General features: G+C 41.4%; 1 protein-coding gene across 4 annotated transcripts in view; it reads right to left on the bottom strand.

The window, feature by feature from the left end:
- Positions 1–1,558: 1,558 nt before the first annotated feature.
- The window catches only part of Mtmr6 (myotubularin related protein 6), a 37,192-nt gene continuing 15,230 nt past the window's right edge, over positions 1,559–23,520 (bottom strand). For 2 of the 4 annotated variants that reach the window (XM_017315972.2, XM_017315971.2), the window contains 12 exons: positions 21,836–21,993; positions 18,885–19,013; positions 14,253–14,387; positions 13,111–13,224; positions 11,804–11,936; positions 10,903–11,012; positions 10,421–10,546; positions 7,761–7,810; positions 7,156–7,356; positions 5,736–5,867; positions 4,889–5,015; positions 1,559–3,657 (listed from right to left, as the gene is read on the bottom strand). In XM_017315972.2, the coding sequence (XP_017171461.1) occupies positions 3,409–3,657; positions 4,889–5,015; positions 5,736–5,867; positions 7,156–7,356; positions 7,761–7,810; positions 10,421–10,546; positions 10,903–11,012; positions 11,804–11,936; positions 13,111–13,224; positions 14,253–14,387; positions 18,885–19,013; positions 21,836–21,993 (1,664 nt within the window). In that variant the 3' untranslated portion in view covers positions 1,559–3,408. The remainder of the gene's footprint in view (positions 3,658–4,888; positions 5,016–5,735; positions 5,868–7,155; positions 7,357–7,760; positions 7,811–10,420; positions 10,547–10,902; positions 11,013–11,803; positions 11,937–13,110; positions 13,225–14,252; positions 14,388–18,884; positions 19,014–21,835; positions 21,994–23,520) is intronic. The other 2 variants (XM_006518865.4, NM_144843.4) reach the window with 1 other exon arrangement.

The raw sequence follows: 23,520 nt of genomic DNA, 5'->3' as shown, positions 1-23,520 counted from the left end.
AAAGCAAAGACAATTAATTCATACTTTTTGGCTGATAAAAAGTAATGCCCTAAAAACCTCAGGGTGAGACGAGTGTGGTGGTACACGCTTTTAATCCCAGCACTCGGGAGGCAGAGGCAGGTGGATTTCTGAGTTCGAAGCCAGCCTGGTCTACAAAGTGAGTTCCAGGACAGCCAGGGTAGAGAAACCCTGTCTCAACCAACCAAAAAAAAAAAAAAAAAAAAAAAAAAAACCCCAAAAACCAAAAATCAAAAACCAACTTCAGGGTGTCTCATCTTTTACTGCAATATTATACTCTCATCCACAAAATGTGGAGAGCTGTAGTCATCACCTACCCTGGAGACATGAAGTCCACAGGCTGCAGGGTGGACATACCCAAATGGTTATGTGGGTAACTCAGAATGGCCAGGCGCAATACTTTCGTAATTCTCAAGTTGACCTGCAAAAAACATCCTAATAGGAGAGGCTCAGCCCACACCCTTGCGCATCAGATGAACGACAGCGGGTGGGAGCGAGAGAATGGGGCATCTTTTTTTCTCACAGTTTCCCACGCTGCTTCTCACCCAGAAGACGAGTGTTCCAAACACTCCTAACAGAGCTGCCCATTTCTTGGCCTGTGATTTCTTCTTTACACTGGCATTGGATCAGTTCACCTTGAATGTATCTACTTGGTGGACCCAGGCTTCCACCTGCAAGCTGGTAACAGCACAGATAACCGGCCACGGACCAAGGCACTTCTACAACTTCATCACTCTCTACTGAACCTGTCAGCCACAACCTGGTTAATTATTCAGAAAGCATGGTTGTATATAAAAGGAATGTGTCAATACCTTTGGAAAATGAAATGCTAAAACTCCACTGTGCTAAGGTAATTATAAGACCCTTCGCCCAAGCAAGGGGAAAAAAAGCACAACTTTGTTTTTTGTTTTTTGTTTTCCCTGTTTAGACTGGCTTGTATGTACACGATTTCAGGGCTGACCACTTGCAACTGGATTACCATTTTCTAGGCTCAACACTGGGGCAGATGGATTCTCCTCTCTCAGCAATGATGAATTTCCTGTGGTCTTAGGTCTCTGGTGAGGTCCTGTGAGACGTTCCGCATCCATGTTGCCATGTCAACTGTTGATGTCACTGTTCAGGCAACCATATTGTTGTGGTATGATGGGTGTGCAGCTTCCCTGTCATTTCTAAGAAACACAAAATCAAGGCATATTTCCTGGTTCTCTGGCTCTTACAGCTTGCCTAATCTTTCTGTGCACCCTCCTGCTGTGTCCCCTGAGCCTCCTGTGCAGGACTGTGCTGTAGCTGTGTCAGCTGGCATCGGGCACTCTGTGGTCAGCTGCTCTCAGCATTTTGGGCACTTGTGGATTTCTGTTATGGTCTCCATCTGCTACAAAAAGAAGTTCCTCTAACGAGGGATGAGAGCTCCACTCATGGATCCACAACTGGATTTAGCATGCAGTTAGGAATCATGCCAGTTCAGTAAAGTGACAGTGACAGGTTCTCCTCTAGGATCCTTCCTCATTTGTTTTTTATCCCAAAAGAAAAACACTCAAAGTAAAGCATGAACATTTAATTGCCTTTAAATAATACATGAAATAATTTACATGCTATACATCCCAAAACACAATGAACATAAATCTAATTTTATGAGACATTTACACAGACTTTTGCCAACGTATGTCCTGTACGTCACTCAGGATGTTTTCTGTGTGAGCATGTAAACACATATATACATGTGAAGTTGAAAATTAGCATAAGGAACCCAGAAGATGACTAGGAAGTCTGCCACAGAAGTCTAAAACCACAACTTGACTGGAACCAAGGCACAAAACCCTCCTGTTGTGGACACAGAGATTAAGTTTCCTTTCTCAATGTCTAAACACTGTTCATTATACATTGTAATTTTTAGTATATTTCTGTTACTTTTTAAAATGCAGTGTTTTTATTACATAAGGTCTTACAGAAGTGAATTGGAAAAATAAGGACTAGATAAAATCATATACGATAAAGCTTTCCTTTTTTTTCCCAAAAAAAAAAAAAAGATACATATGTTCAAAACTAACACAAGAAATACTACAGATATAGGTGTGGTCAGGAGGTATATAAGACAATGTACACAGATTTTGTAGTGCCCCTGAACTGTACCTCACACACCATCAATGATATTAAACTTTGAGAGCCAGCTGGTAATACTGACAGTTGTAAGTGATTTTTTAGAAAAGATATGTATGCCCCAGTGCACAGAATAACAATGAGCCTATAAAGCAAAATAAACCTTTTCCTGCGTCAAAGCTGCTTCTGTTGGACATTAGCTGGCTCCCCCAGTGCTCCCTTCTCTGCCCCTCCTATATTAAGAGTAAGGAAATATGCTCCACACAAAAATGATTGCTTTAGAATTCGTAACCAAGCAAAATCTCCACTACCCGCACTTCCCTTTTTCCTTTACCTGAAAGTTTATAGGCAGCTACAGTCAAGTTAAAAATGTATTTAGTACTCAGAACGCTTTAGAGCTTTGCCACTTTAAATGTACAGTTATCAAAGGATTAAAGCCAACCACAGAGTAAGAATTAATAGACTGCAGTAAGCCGAAAGTAAATGCCAAATGTGCTTATACTAGCCTAAGAAATGAGTCCTCTAAGCTGTGAATAATGAACTGTCAGCTGCAGCTTGGAACAAATGACAACGAGAACAAAGCCTTCGGTAACACTGATTTTAAATACGGGTGGAGCTGGCTAATTACAAACTAGCAGAGTATGTCTACAACTTTCCATGGTGGAGCACTGCAGTGTGCGGCCCCCAAGTAATCAGAGTGCAGTTAGTTCTTCATATGAAATAAGGCTGATTAAAGGAGAGATCAAACATCCTGTCCTCGGCTATAAAACCCACAGAATAAACTGAGAGTCTACTTTAAGGCTGTCCCATAAGTACTTTTCATGGCACTTTAATGTTAAAACGTCACTATATTTTTGACTATATATTTGGATTTTTGTGACTGCAAAATCCACAGTCACACAGCTCCAGAACTGAAAGCACATGCCACATCAGTCACTGAGGGTTCAGGTTGTCAGGTCTGTTTTCTCAGAGTTAGAGGAAAGCTACTGAGCGTGGCTGGAATTAACATCTGAATCAACAGACTGTCAGCTCACCAGTCCTGTGTAACCCCTTTCCAGTACATACACACACTAGCACTCACTTCCTACAGAAATGAGTATGTTCTTGTTACAAATGGCACTTAGCTGACTCACTCCTCTCAAGAGTTGCTATGATCCTTTTCTCAGCTACCTACTTTCTCACTTACTGCTAAGCCCCAAAGTCACTCAACAACCCCTCCTGCCCATGTGTACAGACCATCCTCACAACTATACATTTCTTACACTACAGTCATCCAGGGATCACGGAAGGAGGCTAACAAGTCATTCTGGCCACCCCGTACTCCAAGCTGACCACGGTAGGCTCCGACTTAGAAAATTCCTCGGCATAGTCACAGTAGCGATTATCTGCTGGGCTGCTGCCCTCTATAGCTCGGAGTGTGTCCTTCACGGGAAGCAGACTCGGCTCTTTGAGACACAGCGAGGTTTTCAGGGCAGGTGATTCAGGGTGGACAGCATGCAGCAACTCCTTCGTTAGGATGCCATTTTTGCATTGCTTAATTTTCTAAAGCAAAACAAAACGTTGAAAAAACATTAGTAACTACAGCTAACAGGTGATCGATCTACATGGAGTGAAGAAAATATGCTTTTACAAGTGTTCCCCTTGTGTATGATACACAATTATGAACTCAATAACTAAAAATCCCAAGAGCAAGCCGGGCAGCGGTGGTACACGCCTTTAATCCCAGCACTTGGGAGACAGAGGCAGGCGGATTTCTGAGTTCAAGGTCAGCCTGAGTGAGTTCCAGGACAGCCAGGGCTACACAGAGAAACACTGTCTCGAACCCCAGCCCCTCAAAAAAAGGAAATCTCAAGAGCTTGAAATTTATCAAAGAAAATGCTTCATTAAGTGTTTACGTTTGTCAATTGTTTCAACCAGATTTGACTGTATAGGCCACTAGGTCTGCACATGCCAGAAACACACATATTCCTTAGAAACTTTAACAAGTAATCATTTCATCAGGACAAGGACACAGAGGATATGCTCAACCTGACTGAATTCACTGTAACACAGCAATCACACCTAACTCAGCTAAAGGTCCCACCGACCCTGACGAGCTTCTCACAGGCATCCCTCACGACGGGTTGCCAAGGGAACAGATCAGCCTTTGGAAGGTAGCACATTTTTTTAACGTAATATTTAAAGTGTCCCATAGCAGAGCATCAAGCTCTCCAAATCAACTCCAGACAACTGTCCCTTGCTGCCTATCTTGCCCTCCCTTTCTTGAACACTAATATGTGCCCTCTAGTTTTCCCCAGCAGTCACCACTCTCTTACCTAAGAGACAATGAAAAACATCCATCTCTGAGGCAGACAGGACTGTTCTCTGAACAAAAAAGAACTGTCTAGCATTTTTAAAAAAGTGTGTGTGTGTATATATGTACACATAATATGTACACACACACACACACACACACACACACACACACACAGCAAAGCATAAAGATAACAACAGTAAGATGTAGAAATCAGAATAAGCCAAAGCTATTTGCAATAACCCCAACAGAGAATTAGTATCTAGTATCTAGTATTTAAGGAACCTTGACATTAAAAAAAAAAAAAAAAACAAACAGGCCAAGAGAAAAATGAGCAAAATTTGGAAGTTTATTCTCAACAAACAAAAAGGAAATGCCCAATAAATTCTCTTCATCTGTAATCAAAAAACCCAAAATGGAAGACACTGTCACATGGTAAATTAAACAAATATGCTTTATTAGACAACTCAGAATACTCACAGCCTCGAGGTCTTTAATGTCTTCCTCTAACTGCTTGCTTTGCTCATTCATATTCATAATTATGCTCAGCACAGACTGCCGAGGATGGAGCGTCCGATCAAACTGGTGGTACATGTTTCTCCAAAACCTTTATGACAAAGAAGTTTAGAAAGTTTTTAACCAAAACACCTTTAGATGAATAGTGAGTGAGCTCTAGAGCTCCCAGCACAACCCAGCGGGAACAGCTCACAAAGCCTATTCCAAGTTCTATAAACACCTGGAAAAGAGGAGCTCACACACGGTAAGAAGGGGCAGACAGGACACCAACTGGTCTGTTCTGATGACCACACGCTAGACCCAGGCTCCAAAATACCTCATTGTTCATAAACATACATTGTGTGTCCATTAAAATTAAGAAATCTTAAAAATACTGGAATACTATCTTGATCTGCTCATTATTATATACATTCATACAATGATCATACTATACCCCATGAATATGTTTTTTGAATATGTTTAATTAAAATAATATCTTTAGGGGATGGAGAGACGGCTCAGTGCTTAAGAACGCTGGCTACTTTTCCAGAGGACCTGGGTTCAGTTCCCAGAACACACTTGCAGGCTCACAGCCATTTGCAATTTCAGTTCTAAGGAATTGGATAGCCTCTTCTACCCTCCACAAGCAAAACACACACACACACACACACACACACACACACACACACACACACACACACAGGCAAAACTCTCATAGAAGTAATAATAATGATGATGATAGTAATAATAAAAATAAAGTTAACATTATTTTTAAAAGTTCCCAAAATTTGTTTGAGAAAAATCACATATAAATGCTTCAAGGCCAACTTACTTAAAATTGAAAGAGGCTGTATTTGGCTCCAAGACTGTCAGTCTCTGAGATTTGGAACTGTAGAGAGGATTTAAGTACTTCTTTTTGTCATCCAAAAGAAAAGGCCACAGGGAGTAAGTTTTCTCCTTTAACCTTAGGGAATAAGCACACAAAAGTCTTACCTAGAGATCCTCAGCGCCCGGCTAATGCTATAGATCAGGTGGTTGCTTTCCGTGGCTTCCAGCTGGAGACTCACCTCTCCTGCCTGAGCTCTGCTTTCCCTGCTGTTCTTTCTCATTTGTGACCATGTAGTAAATGTGTCTTGAGCACAACACAGGTCAACCACTGTTTCTCTCTTGTCCACTTAGGGATTCTCCTCATATCCCAGGACTGCGAAGCCTCGCAACAGAACACTGATTCAGTTGTTCTGCCTTATTCTCACAACCCCATGCTGGGCCATGAGGGCAACTACCACAGGTCAGAAACACATTTCAGTGGAAGATTTTGAAATGCCAGTCATGTGCTTGTCTAAAGACAAGCACATTTGATGGACAGATGGCTACAGAGGAGGCATATCCACAGCAGGTAAGCCTAACAGATGCTGTAGGCATGCGCAGTACCATACGCCCTAAGATGGCCCACAGGTATGTTCTAAGAAAGACTACTAAGAAATCTCCATTTTTATTTTCCTCTTCTCATTTTTTTGAGTTTGGTACCAATTGAGAAGTTTCTCTAAAAATAGATTCGTACTCCAAGAAAAGTCACCTGATCCAAATTATAGGAAACCATTGTTAGCCTCTCTACATGTCACTTGGAAGGTCTAGATTCACTGTTACTATAAGAAAGCTAAACTCAGAATCCAAACCCCAAACTACAAGCTGGTATAAAGAACAGGTGAGGGGCAAGTGTGGTACTTAGTGCCTGCATGAGACCCCATCAGGGACACCATGGAACAATGCCAGCAGGCTTGTCTGCCCCGCAAGGAGGAGAGCTACAACTGCCACCTTACCTACCATAAGACAAACCCACTGATTTATGCCTTCCACCCCTATAAAACTGGTAACCAACACTTTCTAAGAAATTATGTAATGATTTCTCTCTTCTAAAAATATACATTAAACTGAAAAAGAGCACCAAAACTTTAAGGGAACAAACAGCATGGGGTTCTTGCTCTGGGTACTGGCTGTGTGTGTGTGTGTGTGTGTGTGTGTGTGTGTGTGTGTGTGTAATCCTCCATGTACTTTTCTGGATATTATTATACTTCAAAATATATTTCAAAGCAGAAAGGTGGCAGTTATTAGTAGGGTACTTTAGCTTCAAAAATACAAACAAGAAAGTCTAAAGTAAAATTCAACTCTATCTGAAACGGTCAGGGCACTTCATTGTACAGCCATGATGTACGGTGGTGCAGGGGGACAGGCACATTTCACCATCCACTCACCTGAGTTCCTCTCTCTCCTTCTGACAGTTGCCAAGGAAGTTCCCAAATTGGCATGAATGAATGTGCTCATGGATCTGAAGAAGAAACGCTTCGTTGAACTCGAAGGCTTGTGGGAACTGCTGAGTCAGGTGCCAGACACACTCCAAGAACTGAGTGAACACTGGTGAGACCTCCCTCGGGTCTCCATCCAAATGGCCACACCTACACCCCAGAAAGCACAAGCTTTGAAAAATGCCTCTGCAAGAAGTTCATTGCTTAGGCATGGTAAACTTAAATCTACAAACTATACATACAAGTACTACATATGTAATATGGACAATAAAAGTCCATGTGTAGCCATCATTTTAGTGGACATCTGTAACCCCAGTCCTCAGGAAGGAAAAGCAGGAGGACCAGAAGTTCAAGGCCATCCTTGCTGTAAGACTGAACATCAATGGCCATGAGAACTAACGAAGGCACTAAGAGAAGGAAATAACAGAGACGTTAAGTCTAGCTTCGGATAATACAGAGCTATAGTTCCCATGCCACAGAGATATGTAAATTCCAACAAGGAAAAACAGGGTGGTGCAATTTTGCAAAGATTTAAATATATTATTGCTACTCACCTCTCTGAAAATTTATGCCCAAATGATATCCAATCTTTTTCTATTAAAACCTAGTGAGAAAACGCAAAATCAACTATATAGCTATTTTCAACTTGAAAAAATACAGTGACAATTCTGCTAAGAACAGATATAAAAAAATAAAGACTAAATTTTTTTAAAAAGGAGGCAGAACCTAGACGAGAGTGAGGGTTACCAAAAAGTAAAAAGACATGGAAATCATCTTACAACAAATGATTCCAGTTGCACTCATTAAAACACACTTGGTAAAGCAGCATTACATTTTTGTACATACAAAAATAACATGGAAAGGCCAGCTGAATGAACTCCAGGACTCAGAGGCAAGAGAATAGAGAATCAGAGACCAGACAGATAAATCATAGGGAAACCCTGCCCTCAGAGTATGGGGTGCCAGAGGGAAACTACAAACTGTAACTAAAACGCCAATAATGGCCAGCTCTGTAGTAAACCATTGGTCTTTTTGTACATTGTTTATGTAAAGCATAAGAAAAATGGTAAACAAGACTCTGTGTCTTGGCAAACCAAACCAAGTCAGTAAAAGAGTTAGCTTTTATTCAGATGCCAGCACTGGTATCCCTACATATGTAGTTCAGTCTTCAGGTCACTACTTCTCTATTGACTAATTCCACCAAAGTAACAGCTCTTATTTTTCTTTTCCTTTTTTTGTTTTGTTTTGTTTTTTTTTAAATCAACTTTTCAATATGAAACCCAGGTTGAGTTGAACTCTCCATCCTCCTGTCTCAGCTTCCCAAGAACAGGAACTAAAGACATGCATCACCATAGCCAATGAGAGAACAGATCTCTAATGTTTTCAGTCAGATCTGAAGTAACTTCTTAGTACTTGACACACCGTATAATCTCATTACATAATCATCAAACATATTCTTTTCTCAGTGTCAGGATGGCCACTCTGGCATCTCCTATGTTGCCTTAAATCCACTTAAGAGAGCATACTGATCCAGGATGCACCTATCATAGGTGTCATTGTCACCTCTATGCTGTGACCGTGGGTGGAAATGTCATGCTGGGTCCTCTATCATTGTATTCGTCCTGACTTAGTCTCCTGCTCTGCTTAGCTCAGAGAAGAGCAGGAAGCTGACTCGGCAGCCTGAAAACCCAGACGAGGGCTCCTATCCCCTACGCCCACTCAATCTATGGGCAGCTTGTACGGGTTCTCCTTTGTCAATATCCCCTGAGACCACCACCTGTGTATACTTGTGTGCGTGCTGCTGCCTTACTTTCAGTCCTTCCCCCTCTTCAGATGGACTAACAGTCTATCCAGGAACCTCAGCCTCCATCCCACTCCCTCCTGCCTTCAAGAGGCCAAGGCATCTTTTTACAGAGCATCTTTCATCAAGCTACTGTTTGCTCTTTCCTACTGGCTCTCACTGCCTATGGGAAAGGACACATCCCAGCATCCTTCTCCACAGGTTCTCACCCTCTCAACACCAGGCTTACTCTCACATCCACTCATCCTACCCTCATGCGTCTAAAGGGGCTTCGCTATGGGCCTGGTCACTTACTACACCGCTTCATTCAGATGCTTGGCAAATGAGCTAAGAATAATATTCCTCACTTAAACTTTCAAAGTAAGCTTAATGTTATTTTATTAAGTGTTTTTTGTTGTTGTTTGTTTGTTTTGTTGGGTTTTTTTTCTTGTTGTTTGGTTTTGCAAGACAGTGTTTCTCTGTGCAGCTTTGGATGTCCTAGAACTAGCTCTATAGACAAGGCTGGCCTCAAACTCACAGAGATCCACCTCCCTCTGCCTCCCAAGTACTGGAAGTAAAGGCGTGAGCCACTGTCCGACCACCTAGTGTTATTTTTATTGGCACCATTTTCACATAGTTTTCGTATTTCCATTTAGTTTATCCAGACTCAGTATCAGAGTGGAGTAACGGTGCTGAGCAAGGTCTGTGACTTTATGTCACCCTTGTCACAGGACTCTGATTATTAATTAGTGCTCACACCTCTCTAATACCTCTTCATCTGTTCACTATGTATTTCTGTGGAGATTTTGTTTTGTTCTTAGACAGGGTCTCACATAGCTCAGGCTGGTCTCAAACTGCTAATATAGCAAAGGATGACCTTCAACCCTTGGCCCGTCCCTCTAAACCTCCCAAGCATGAAAGCTGATCTAATCAAATACTAAACAGAAAATAAATTCCTGCCTAGAAGAAAACTGTTCAACTATAAATTTGGTTCCATAAGCCGAAATGATCAATGCTTAACTTTAACATCAGGGTGCTGTAGATGAACATTCCCTCAACATGGTTTACAATTGAATCCTGCATTTTACATTACTTTTACTAAATAAAGGTGAGGGAGAAAATATCAACAATTTTGTAACACTTTAGGGTGGTGGTGGTAGTGGCAGTGGCGGTGGGTGGTGGTGTCAATCTCTAAATCTAAAAGTATTTGGCCAAAAACCTGTCGCACAAATAGGGATCAGTCAGCCTGCAGGTTCTCTGCTGTAGAAGCAGACATGGAGGGCCCAAGGAATCTTTAACTGCAGCTGCCCTGTGCAGGGTCAGCTGCCTAGCAGAGTCTATCAGCTGCATGACCTTAGTATAAAAGTGTCTCTGACTACTGCCAAGCATCCCCTGGGTAAAGAAATCACTGGGTTCAATGGAACAAATCCTTACCATGAATCCTTTCATTGTCCTGTAGTAGGAATCCAACAACAGTGAGCCGAGGGAGCACACTTGGGAGGTCCTGTCCCACCCATCGGAACAGTGGACCAACACACTTGCATTTTCAACCACTATTGCCTGGGAGGAAATGATACACTTAGATTCTTGCAAAATTCCCTTTACATAAATCAATAAGGTTCTGCACTAAAACCCACACCAGAAGACACACATCATAAAGAAGACCTGGCCCGCAATAACACTGTTGCTATAGCAAAACTAAAACACACAGCAAAGACAAAACAAGCAAACAAAAATGTGGTTTGTAAGTGGTTGGGGACTGTAAGCCTCCATCTTAGGTACCACTTCAAACTGATGTGAACCCCATTAAAGAGGCAAAGAACAAAAAAAGTTGTCTGAGCAGAACCAAGACTTACCAAGGCTAAGTCCATTCCTTCCCCAACCATTACAAACCTGAACCAACGAGAGATAGTTACTTTGGCTAAGAAGATTGCAGCATCCAAAACAGCCTTGATATGGCGAAGCCATCCTGAACTTTCCAAACCAGAGTAGAAATCATTGACAGAAAGCCCCTTGCTACCATTCACTGTGAAATAGAGAAGGTTTCAATTAGAAGGCGGCTGGAGTGCCCACTCTTCCTTCCCACATCTGTCTTGCAATGATCTTGGGGAGTGAACTGGGGAAAATGCGTATCAATTAAATGTGCTACGAGAAGCTGAATAAAGCTCCTGTCATTCCTTAGGCTTAAAATAAATGTTCATCTGCCTTTGTAAAAGGTAGCACAGATGTTTAAATTCTCTTGCTATATACATACACACATATGAATGACATCATGAAGAGTGCAGAGACCACTCAATGATCTCTACCAACAGTGACCATTAGAACTGCAGACAGGACATCTGCCCCCCCCCCCCCCCCGCAATGTGCCTCTGCTGAAGTGAGATGTAAGAATAAAGAATGATTGGATGACAATAGAAGATCTCGCTGCTATGCTTGCGCACACTGTAATCCCTGCACCTGAGAAGCTGAAGCAAGAGGAGCAGTAATTAAAGGCAAGCCTTGGTGGCAGAGGAAGTTTGAGGATACCTTCGGTGATACTCTGTCTCAAAAAAGGTATGAGTAAGCACCTTAGTAAGAGGGGGAGAGGGGATGGAAAGAGAGAGGAGAGGGAAGGAAGGATGGGAAGAGGTGGGGGGACTGTTCTATTGGTTTTAGTACTGACTACATGCTAAAAGTAATACTTTTAGTATGTCACATTAATGTCAATTCCACATTCTTTTTACTCTGAGTGTGAGTGACAGAACAGTTAAAGCCCTATGTGACTGTCACTGTACCTCCATTGCACAAAGCTCTCTAAAAGGTGTACAATAATCATACCTTCCAGTAATTTCTGAAGGCTGGATCTCATGACATGAATATTTTCTATTCCAACGAACTGAAATCTAATATTAGAATAGTTGTCTTCATTTTCATAACCTTTTCCAGCTGCTCTGTTAGCTATTGCATTGAGCTAAAATTCAAAATTTTAGAAATTTACAAGTTATTTTTATCTTTAATTTATCAAAATGTCATAAAAACACTAAGTCACACTTTATAGGCAGGACAACATTTAAAGAAACTCATCAAAAGTGAATAAGCTACTATCTTTTACTAAGCAAACTAGCCACTCCCAGAAGGGCAGTGTGCAGGGAACTGTGGTTGTTACACAGAGAAAACCTAACCAAACAAGACTCAAAATTCAAAAAGATAATTCAAGTACTTTCTCATCAGCTTTTCACATTTCTGTGACATCTCAAAATTAAAAAGGAATGTTTCCTGTATAAATCTGGATTTGGAGGTGGGCAGAGCTGGAAAGCTCAGTTTATAGAATCAGTCTGTGAGGTCAAACCAGAGGGGCCCTGAGAGCCAGAGGTGAACCACAGTCTACGCCACCAAGCTCATCCATGGAGAGCCAGACTGTCCCACAGCTCTGTGTGTGTACAGCATCATCCACCAGCCTAGCACAGCTCCAAGAACTGTGCCTAACATAAAGTGCTCTCCAGAGGGGAACAGACACTGATCTGAGACACCCTTAAGATTTGGCTTGCTGGCTTCTTGCATGTAGTATTTACTATAATTACTATTCTTTTCATATGAGTGAGTGTGGATAAAGAAAATGATCCATGGGTGGAAGTAGATTTTTATTCAGTGAATGGACCTTTGGTTGGTAGCAAGTACAGGTGAATTGTACCTGCTGGCTCAAAAGTTACCCACCCTGAAATAAAATTTGAAGTAAAATTAAAAATGTGTCCACATTACTACTATTTAATTTTAAACTTAGAATAGTAAGTAAAAAAAATTTCTGTATCAATGACAATTATGTGAATTAAAAACTATTAAGTCTTGAGCTACAATCACAGTCAGATACGATCACCTCTTACGTACAATATCACCTAAAAAAGAATCATTAGCTTATAAGCCTCTAGTAACAAGGGAACACAACTTTTCTTAGGAGACATTACCAACTCTTGAGTCTTAGATTATCAATAGCAAGTCCTAATTTTTGATGCTTTCTAATTTGCTCGAGTTATTCTCATCGTCTGTGTTCTCCAGTCTTTTGTGAGACCGCACAGTGAATGGCAATCACTCTGCAACAGCTTTGGTCCCTCTCACAGTACTGCCTACAAGCGGTCTACAGTGCTCACTCGCTTTCTCTCATCGCTTTCTCTTATTTTCTCATCATTCCAGATTTTTGAAGAAATCCTCACTATAATTCTGCCAATGTCCTTTTGTGTATCCCACCAGCTCTGCATGCGATGCTATAATAAAAATCAAAATAAAGTTAGCTCTCACCGTTGAAGATTGTAATTACTCTAATTTCAGGGTCCTATGTGAATCAGCTGTCTACTGTGCATATAAAAAGAAGTACGGATTCTGGTTTGGTCTCAAAGATAAGAATTCAGCCTTGTACCACAGACACCAGGAGAACAGCAATTTCCTGTTCATTACAGTTCTCTAATTCAGTTTCCTCATTCAGTAACTGTTTCCTCTTTTGTTTAAATCTTTCACTTTATGGCCAAATTACTTTAACACAAAGTGTTTTGTTAATTAACAGTTTTATTAATGAAGACTAGTAAGGTGGGTGCGGTGGTGCCTACCTATAATTCTAGCATTTGGGAGACAGAGGCAGAGGATCAGGATTAGCTACACAGTACAAATGCTACATGAGATCCTGTCACAAAGAAACTAAATATCAACAACAAAAAGGAAAGTAAGGGAGAGAGAGGAGGTATTAGGAATTTTTAAGTATTTACATCATACACTATCTAGTATTTCTTCACAATAACATAAGACTTAATACATCCTCAAGAGTTCCATATGTGGCAAGGTGTGGTGGCCCACATCTTTAATTCCAGCACTTTGGAGGCAGAGACAGGAGGATTTTGAATTCTAGGCCAGCCTAGTCCACAGAGTGAGTTTCACATCAGCCAGAGCTATACAGTGAAGCCATCATGAAAAACCAAGCCAAACCAAACCAAACAATAACAAAAAAGAAAACATAGCTCCATTTGTCCGTTTGTGTGTGTGTGTGTTATATAAATATATATCTATACATACACACACATATGCATAAATATACGTATATATTATCAGGAGACAAGAAATTATGACCTAGGGCATTGAGAACTTTAGTATCCCTCAAAGAACAGATTTTCTTTATAGCATTAGCCTTGGTTAATTTAAAACTACAATTTAAGTATGTTCTTTTTGGGCAAATATATTTATTCCCATTAATTAAAGACATGAAACAATAAAGATAACTGACTGCAAAGTACTGGATACATACCTTGGGCCTGGTATCCACAACATACATGTAGCGGTTTCCTGGGTTGGCTTTACTAATGGCTTGAAGCAAATGCTCATCCTCTAGGCACCTGGCACTGAAGCCTGACAATGGCTGACTACATCGACAAATGGCAGCCTAATTTCAAAAAGACAAAAAACAGATTTTATAAAAAGACTCAAAAGTATTACAATCAAACACACAATCTATTTAAAAGTCAGAAATAAATTTAGATAGTATTAACTTTTTAAAAATTATTTGATTTAAATACTTCTCAAAATCTAGATGCTGCCTATACTTCCTGTGGGGGTTACACAGATCAGAGTGGCAGTATTGAAGGTGTGGCCTTCCTTGTTGGAGTAGCTGTGGCCTTGTCGTAGGAATTGTATCACATGAGGTACTTCAGAAGCTCAAGCCAGACCGTCTTTCTGCTGCTGATCCAGATATAGAATTCTCAGCTATTTCTCCTGCATCATATCTGCCTGCATACAGCCATGCTTCCTGCCATGACAATAACGAACTAAACCTTTGAACATGTAAGCCAGCCATAGTAAAATATTTTCCTTCATAAGAGTTCCTGTGGTCCAATATGTACTCACTGATAAGTGGATATTAGCCCCAAACCTAGGATACCCAAGATATAAGATACAAGTTGCTAAACACATGAAACTCAAGAAGAATGAAGACTGAAGTGTGGACACTATGCCCCTCCTTAGAATTGGGAACAAAACACCCATGGAAGGAGTTACAGAGACAAAGTTTGGAGCTGAGATGAAAGGATGGACCATGTAGAGACTGCCATATCTAGGGATCCACCCCATAATCAGCATCCAAACGCTGACACCATTGCATACACTAGCAAGATTTTATTGAAAGGACACAGATGTAGCTGTCTCTTGTGAGACTAAGCCGGGGCCTAGCAAACACAGAAGTGGATGCTCACAGTCAGCTAATGGATGGATCACAGGGCTCCCAATGGAGGAGCTAGAGAAAGTAGCCAAGGAGCTAAAGGGATCTGCAACCCTATAGGTGGAACAACATTATGAACTAACCAGTACCCCGGAGCTCTTGACTCTAGCTGCATATGTATCAAAAGATGGCCTAGTCGGCCATCACTGGAAAGAGAGGCCCATTGGACTTGCAAACTTTATATGCCCCAGTACAGGGGAACGCCAGGGCCAAAAAGGGGGAGTGGGTGGGTAGGGGAGTAGGGGTGGGTGGGTATGGGGGACTTTTGGTATAGCATTGGAAATGTAAATGAGCTAAATACCTAATAAAAAATGGAAAAAAAAAAAGAGTTCCTGTGGTCACAGTATCTATTCATAGCAATAAAACCTTAAGACACTTCCCAATATTTTATTCTAAGAAAAATAAATGTTTCTTTACCTAGTTTGTACATACACACACAATCAAAAATAAATTAAGAACATTGTGGCCCTAAGGAGTAGCACTTGGTTAGCTGTCTATCACGGAGCAGACACTAAGGAAACATCTGCATTCCAGGTTTTTAATGAGCTACAAGGTTCTTTCAGCTCAAGTTCAAGTAAAGAAAATGGGCTAACAGTACATATAGAATAAGAAATTTTAAGATTTTTATTTATGAGTGCATACCTATGCAAGTGCATGCCACTTGCATGTGAGTCCCCTCAGAGGCCAGAAGGGAGTATTTAATGCCTTGGAGCTGGAATTACAGGCAATTGTGATCTACTGGACATGGTTGCTGGGAACTGAACTCAAGTCCTTTGGAAGAGCAGGAAGCACTCTTAACCCCTGCACCATTTCTCTTTCCCTTACCAGGAACTTTTCATCTTGACCAGAAGAGATGGTCTGACAGGTAAGAGCACCCACTGCTCTTCCAGAGGGCAGCACCTGCATGGAGGCTCATAATCTTTTGTAACTCTAGTTTCAGGGGATCCTATAAGCACCAGGCACATGCATGGTACACAAACATTCAAGCAAAGCATGTATATGTGCGTGCTGGTTTGAATATGCTTGGCCCATAGGGAATGGTACTGTTAGGAGATGTGGCCTTGTTGGAGGAAGTGAGTCACTGTGGGGTGACAGGTGGGCTTTGAAGCTCTCCTCAGTGTGGAAGAGTCAGCTTTCTCCTGGCTGCAGTCAGATCAAGATGTAGAACTCTCAGCTCTTCCCTTGCCATCCCTGGCTGGAAGCTGCCATGCTCCTGCCTATATGATAATGGATGGAATCTCTGAACCTATAAGCCAGTCCCAATTAAATGTTGTCCTTTATAGAGTTGCCTTGGTCATGGTGTCTCTTCACCAAAACACCTAGGCTACATACTGAAATTCTTCACTAAAGCCTCCTGGGTCAGGTCTACAAAGTTCAAACTAAGACAAAGTGTAAAATAAAAATTAAAAAGTAAACTTACAGCTCAAATTTTATTTCCCTACTAAAAGCCACAAAGCTTTTTATAAAGTGAGACATAAAGATTTGAAAAGATAATTTAAGGGGAGGCATACTCGGGGACAGAGGTAGATGGATTTATGTGAGTTTGAGGCCATATTGGTTTACAGAGTGGGTTCTAGGACAGCCAGGGCTACACAGAGAAACCCTGTCTTGGAACCCTGCCCTGCCCTACCTTGACAGAAAAAAAAAAAAGTAGAAGATTTAGAAGTATATACCCATCTGTAATCTTACCCATGTTACCTCCAACTTAACTCTACAGAAATATTCTAATAGCGTATCATCGGGACAAAGTGTTACAAGTATAAACGTTTGAACATTTTATATGCACACACAAAATACAATCTCAAAAATTACAATGGCAGAAGAAAATGATGACCATTGTGCTGCTTTTAGAGTTCAAGCGTTCTCTCCTGTTTTCTGTAAATGTTTTTAGTCAGTTTTTTATTGTTGGATGTGGCCTCTTAGTTCTTTGAGCATAAGCAGGGTTTGGGTTGCTGTTGTAAAGGAATCCTATGCTCTACACTCCTGGTACACCTATCTTTTGTTTACTAAGTTAACCACAAGTATTTTCCGGCCTACCTTTCCAATAAACAGTGTAATCTAACAAGGTGTGTCAAAGGTGACCAGGTAACACCCTAGGACTTAAGGTACTAGCATTAGACTTCTGTTTAAAACTTACCTGACCTAGGTTCTAACAAACATAAGACATATAGGACCACCAGGGAAGCATCAACAAAGAAACTCCAACAACAGTGCTGTGACATTTGGGGGCAACAGCAGCCTGAGAACTGCTTTGACAGAGGAAGTGCCTGCTACAGAAAGGAGCTGGGAGAATCTAGCTGAAAGGTCAGAGCGCATGAGCTGGCACCTGCGTGGAAGCCGGGTGTGGCTGATCTCATAAAGATGAGCTGTGACCTCCAGGTTCCTTCTCACTGAGCACTTAGTCTACAAAGAGGACTAGATATGGCCCACCCAGCAGAGTGTGAGTTCTGACTGTTACATCCCACCAAGTCCTTCTGCTGACACACTAGCAAAAGCACAGCCTCGGTGAGGAAGCCGAGTGCACAGCAGAAACATTTAAAACTGCAAAGGCATACAACGTCAGTCATGCAAACTTCCAAACAGCAAAACACGAGGAGAGGGAGAGACAGCCACACAGAATTCCTACCAAAAAAAAAAAGTCTGGACTTTCAGGATAGCATTTGAAATGTAAATGAAGAAAATATCTAATAAAAAATTGAAAAAAATGTCATTTAACAGAAAGTCATGAACCTTCAAAAAAAAAATCTGCGTGAGAGTTGGTGACTCCAAATCAGAGAACAGCAGAAAATTGACTAAAGAAATTTAGTAGAGAAAGAACCCTTAAACGTCACACAGTCTCAGAAATAAAGAATCAGAGAGTTGAGAGAGAAATAGAATTAAGGAACTCTTCCAGAAAACAGACTTGGAGCTACATAGGAAGTCTGTCAATTTATACAAGCTAAAAAAAGAAAAACTACAAAGAAAACCAACAGAGAAAAGAATGGCTGCAGAACCTGAGTTTCTGGGCTGTCTGTAAATGACATACCGAGGCAGAGAACCGTGAAATTCCAAAATCCAAGGAAAAAGAAAAATCTTCTGGGTGGGGTGGGGAATTGGGAATGTATTTAAAAATCAGTTTACAAAGTTGGCATGCCTCCTCCACCTCCTCATTGCAAAGTCCTTTCCATGTGAGGCCTGCTGACAGAGCCCTGGGTTCTCTTCCTGCTTTCAGTGCTTGCCTAGGCACAAGCAAGCTATCCGATTTCTCTACGTACACGCAGGACTAAAGGAAGCCTGAAGAAAAGAAACAGAACCTATCTATTCACTGGTCCCATTATTAAGGAATTTCTGGGAGCACTTCAGGGTAATTTTGTTTTAAAAACTTCAGAAACGATAGTGAAAAGCCAGCATGTCTCTGTTACCAACATTACAACAGCAAACCTGCGAAGTGAAAGTTAATATTTATATTTACTGGCAGCTGTGGTGGCATGTGCCTTTAACCCCAGGGTTGAGGAGGCAGAGACAGGCAGATCCCATAAACTCAAGGCCAGTCTGGTCTACATAGTATGCTATGGGGCATCTAGAGCTTCATAGTGAGATCGTATCTCAAAAACAAAACAGTGTTCACCCAGAAGCTTAGAGCAGAACTTCAGTTCACCACGTTTATAAAGCAGAGGAGGTTCCTACCTCAGTGCCCTGCCGGCAGTAGGATAGGACCGGAAGTCTGCCCTTGCTCCGGAAGTTGGAACTGCCCACGATCACCGGCCGGCTAGCTGTCCGAGGAACATACAGCTCTCTGGGATAAGTCTCACAGACCTGCGAATATCAAATGAAAATACTTCAATCAGAAACCGTGAGGCTGGTGAAGCAGGTGGATTAACTGCGATCTTCATCCCTCCTCTCTCCCTCCAAATCCAACCCCCCGGCCTCATCCCCAGCTCTGTAGCAGACCTGCTGTGGTCTTTCCTTTCTGCCCCAACTCCCAGGAGTCTAAGCAGATCCTAGTGCAACCCCCGAATGCCCACCCTCATTCCAAAGTGTCCGACCCCAATACCCAGAAACACATTTTTACCTGTAACCCCCAGTAGCCACACCAATCATGGCCAGAGTATTTCCTATCAAGCACCACACAACCACCACACTCTCCCTAGGAGCCAGAGATGAAACAGAAACCAAGGAACAAACACCCAACAAACACATGTCCAGATGTCCGCACCTAGAATTACAATCTCCCAATGCCATATCCCCAGACCAGCCAAGACAATGTGTCTCCATTAGAGCCAGCAGCCCTGCCACGGCAGGCACTGAGGATCCCATCATAGCCGAAGCACAAGAAAAAGACCTTAAAACAGCCTCTAAAAAGGCCCTTAACAAGGAAATACATTCCTTAAAGAAGTCTATGGAATACCTGCCAGGCAGTGGTGACGTGTGCCTTTAATCCCAGCACTTGGGAGGCCGAGGCAGGTGGATTTCTGAGTTCGAGGAAAGCCTGGTTTACAGAGTGAGTTCCAGGACAGCCAGGGCTACACAGAGAAACCCTGTCTCAAAAAACCAAAAACAAAAAATAGAAAAGAAAAAAGAAATCTACGAAAACACAAACAGTTAAAGACCTGAATGTGGAAGAAGAATTAATTAGGAAAACCGAAACTCAGAGAAGTGTGGAAATGACAAATTTAGAAACTTGAACAGGAAGCTTCACCAACAGAATACAAGATATGAAAGAGAGAACCACTGACACTGGAAACACGAGAGAAGAAAAAGTCTAAAGAAACTTCTGGCATAAGACATTCAGGAAACCTGGAACACCATGAAAAGATCAAATTTAACAAAAATGGGAAAAAGGAAGGAGATGAAACCCAGACAAAAGGCACAGAAAATACTTTCAACTAAATCAGAGGAAAATCTCCGCAACTCAATGGAGATGCCTGTCAAAGTCAGAACACCAAATAGGCGACTAGAAAAGAAAGTTCCTCAGCACAAAATAATCAAAACACTGAATGTACAGAGCAAAGAAAAAATTAAAAGCTGGCAGGGAAAATGAGCAAGTAACATATAAAGGCAGACGTAGTAAAGTGACACCTGACTTCTCAAGGGAGATTCTGAAAGCTGCCTGGACAGATGTGCTGCAGACACTAAGAGACCAGAGATGCCAGCCCAGACTTGTATACCCAGAAGAATTTTCAGTCACCAGAGATGGATAAATTAAGATATTTCATCATAAAACCAAATGTAAGCAATATTTATCTACAAATCCAGCCCTACAGAAGGTGCTAGAATGAAAACTGCAACCTAAAGAGGCTAACCACACCCCAAAAGACACAGGGGATACATAATCCCAGACTAACAAAATCAACAGGGAAAATGTCGTGTGTGTGCTCGCACACACACACACACAGACACAGACACACACAGACACACAGACACAGACACACACAGACACACACACACACAGACACAGACACACACAGACACACACAGACACACACACAGACACACACACACACACACACACACACACACACACACACACACACACACACACACACTAACACCACCACCACAATAAAAGGAAACCACAATCATTAGTCATTGATCTCTCTCAACATCAATGGTCTCAGTCTTCCATAAAAGCACACAGATGAACAATAGAGATTCGAAACCAGAATCCATCTTTCTGCTGTATCCAAAAAGACACCTTAACATCAAGGATCTATTACTTCAGGGTAAAAAACTGGAAAAGACATTTCAAGCAAATGGACCTAAGAAGCAAGTGGGTGTAGCCATTTTAGTATCTGACAAAATAGACTTCAAACCAAAACTAATCAGAAGACAAGGGAAGGACACGACAGACTCATCCAAGGAAAAATCCACCAAGAGGACTTGAAATTCCTAACATCTATGCACCAAACACAAGGGCACCCAAGTTCATAAGAGAAACACTACTATATCTTAATCACATATTGACCCTCACACACTGATAGTGGGAAATTTCAATACCCCTCTCTCACCAACAGACAGGTTATCCAGACAAAAACTAAACAAAGAAATACTGGAATGAATGGACATATATGTAAATGGATCAAAGAGATATTTAGAGAACATTTCACCCAAACACAAAAGAATATACCTTCTTCCCAGCACTTCACATAACTTTCTCCAAAATTGACCATATACTCAGACACAAAGCAAGTTTCAACAATATAGGAAAACTGAAATAACACCCTGCATCCTATCAGACCACCATGGATTAAAGCTGAATTTCAACAACAGAAAGCCTACAAAGTCATGGAAACTAAACAACTGTTGGCTGAATGTAAAATGGGTCAAGAAAAAAAAATTAAAGACTTTCTAGAATTGAATAAAATGAAAATACAACATACCTAAACTTATGGGACACAATGAAGGAGGTTCTAAAAGGTAAGTGCATAGCACTAAGTGCCTACATAAAAAGAGGTTAAAAAAAAAAAAAACCTGGAGAGATAGTGAGTCGAGAACACCAACCAAACAACCAAACAAAAAGGACACCTTTAAAACACTGACATCAGTGAGAGCCGCACGCTGCTCTACAGACTGCTGACCACTGCCCCACACTGCCCTCAGCACTGTCCTCTGACCTGCTGCAGAGGCTGCTTGCTTACCTTGTACTCTCGGTTGGCATCCGACAGTTGCCAGTTTGCATTGGGCACTCCCATCCTCTCATACTCCGCAGCAAGGTCAATAAGCTGCCAACCATTCCGTCGTTCAGTATCATTTTGCTTGGGATTATAAGAGAAGGCATAGAGATCTTCATATTTTGCTGCAAAATAGTAAAAGTCAATACAATGAAATTTACAAGATAAAACGGATTTTCAGGGCTTACCCCTTCTTCAAAGAAATGGCTAAGACATGAACATACCTGAATCTGAAACTTACAACAAATGACTATAGTTAAACACACATGTATGGACCTAAGATTTATGTTATAGCAAAAGGTACCTTAAAAGTTAGATCTTCTACTGTGTGCTTTTCCTTTTTCTTCAATATTATATTTTAAAAACACAGACACGTCTTATTCATCTTTTTCCACAAACACACCACACACACACAAAAAAAAATACCATGACTAAAAACTAGAAATGGCCAGGTGTAGTCCATGTCTAAAGCCCCAGCGTTCACAAGTCCAAGGCAGAAGGACTATGTTTGAGACTAGCCTATATAGTGGAGCACATCAAAGAAAAAGAGAGGGAGGGATTAAACAATAATAAACAAAACAGGGATGGCAAAGAGAGCATGGAACTGCATTACATGTTCTTTTTAATTTAATTTAATGTGTGTGGCTGTTTTGTCTGCATGCATGTCTGAGCAACACATTTGGTCCTGGTGCCTGTGCAGGCCAGAAGAGGACACTGGATCCTCTGAAGCTAGAACTATAGATGGTTATGAATTACCTCAGGGATCCTGGGAATCAACCCTGGTCCTCTGAAAGAGCAAACAATACTCTTAATTATTGAACTGTCTTCTCCAGCCCCAGAATTACCCATTCTTATAGGTCAGTATGAACCCTAACCAGCAAGGACATTGGCACATAACCATCTTTGCTATATACCTTGGTTCAACCTAGGACAATGGAATGTATGAGACTCTATGTCCTCAGAGAGAACATGGACCTACTCCTAGATCATGCATGTGGGCCTCCATCTGAATTGCTCAACTGAAACCCAGGCCAACAAGTAATCCAAGTTATGTCTGGAATAGAAACCTTCAGATGCCCAAGCCTGGGTAATGAAGATCCACTTTTAGGGCTTCTATCCCTCCCAACCCTCCATCTACTAAAACAGTATTCTCTTGTCTCCTGATGTGTCTACCACCTTTGCTACTACTACTACAGGACCATGACTGTCTATGGCTTTTCACTTAGTAATACCTCTTCCATTAGTAGAGAAAACACAAATTAAAAAGAAAGTAAGGAACTAGGGAGATAGGCTGGTCAGTAAAGTGCTTCCTGTAAAAACATAAGGACTTGAGTTTGGTCCCCAGCATCCAAGTAAAAGGCCAGATGTGAGAGCACATGGCTGTGATCTCAGTGCTGGGGAGATGGAAGCAGGTGACTCCCTCAGGCTCACAGCCAGTCAGTCTCACCTAAACTGCCTCAAACAATGAAGTAGATAGTTCCTAAGTAAAGTCACTGAATCCTGACCTCCACACATACAGACACACACACGTGCTCCCATATCTGCACAAACATGAACATATACACAGTGTGCTAGTTATCAATCTAAGGCTGTATTATAAATACCTTTCCCTACATACTTCTTTATTGAAGAGTCTTACAGTTCAAAGCATT

This window comes from Mus musculus, chromosome 14, assembly GCF_000001635.26.
Source record: "Mus musculus strain C57BL/6J chromosome 14, GRCm38.p6 C57BL/6J".
Classification (NCBI taxonomy): domain Eukaryota; kingdom Metazoa; phylum Chordata; class Mammalia; order Rodentia; family Muridae; genus Mus; species Mus musculus.
This window is presented reverse-complemented; position numbering and strand designations above follow the sequence as displayed.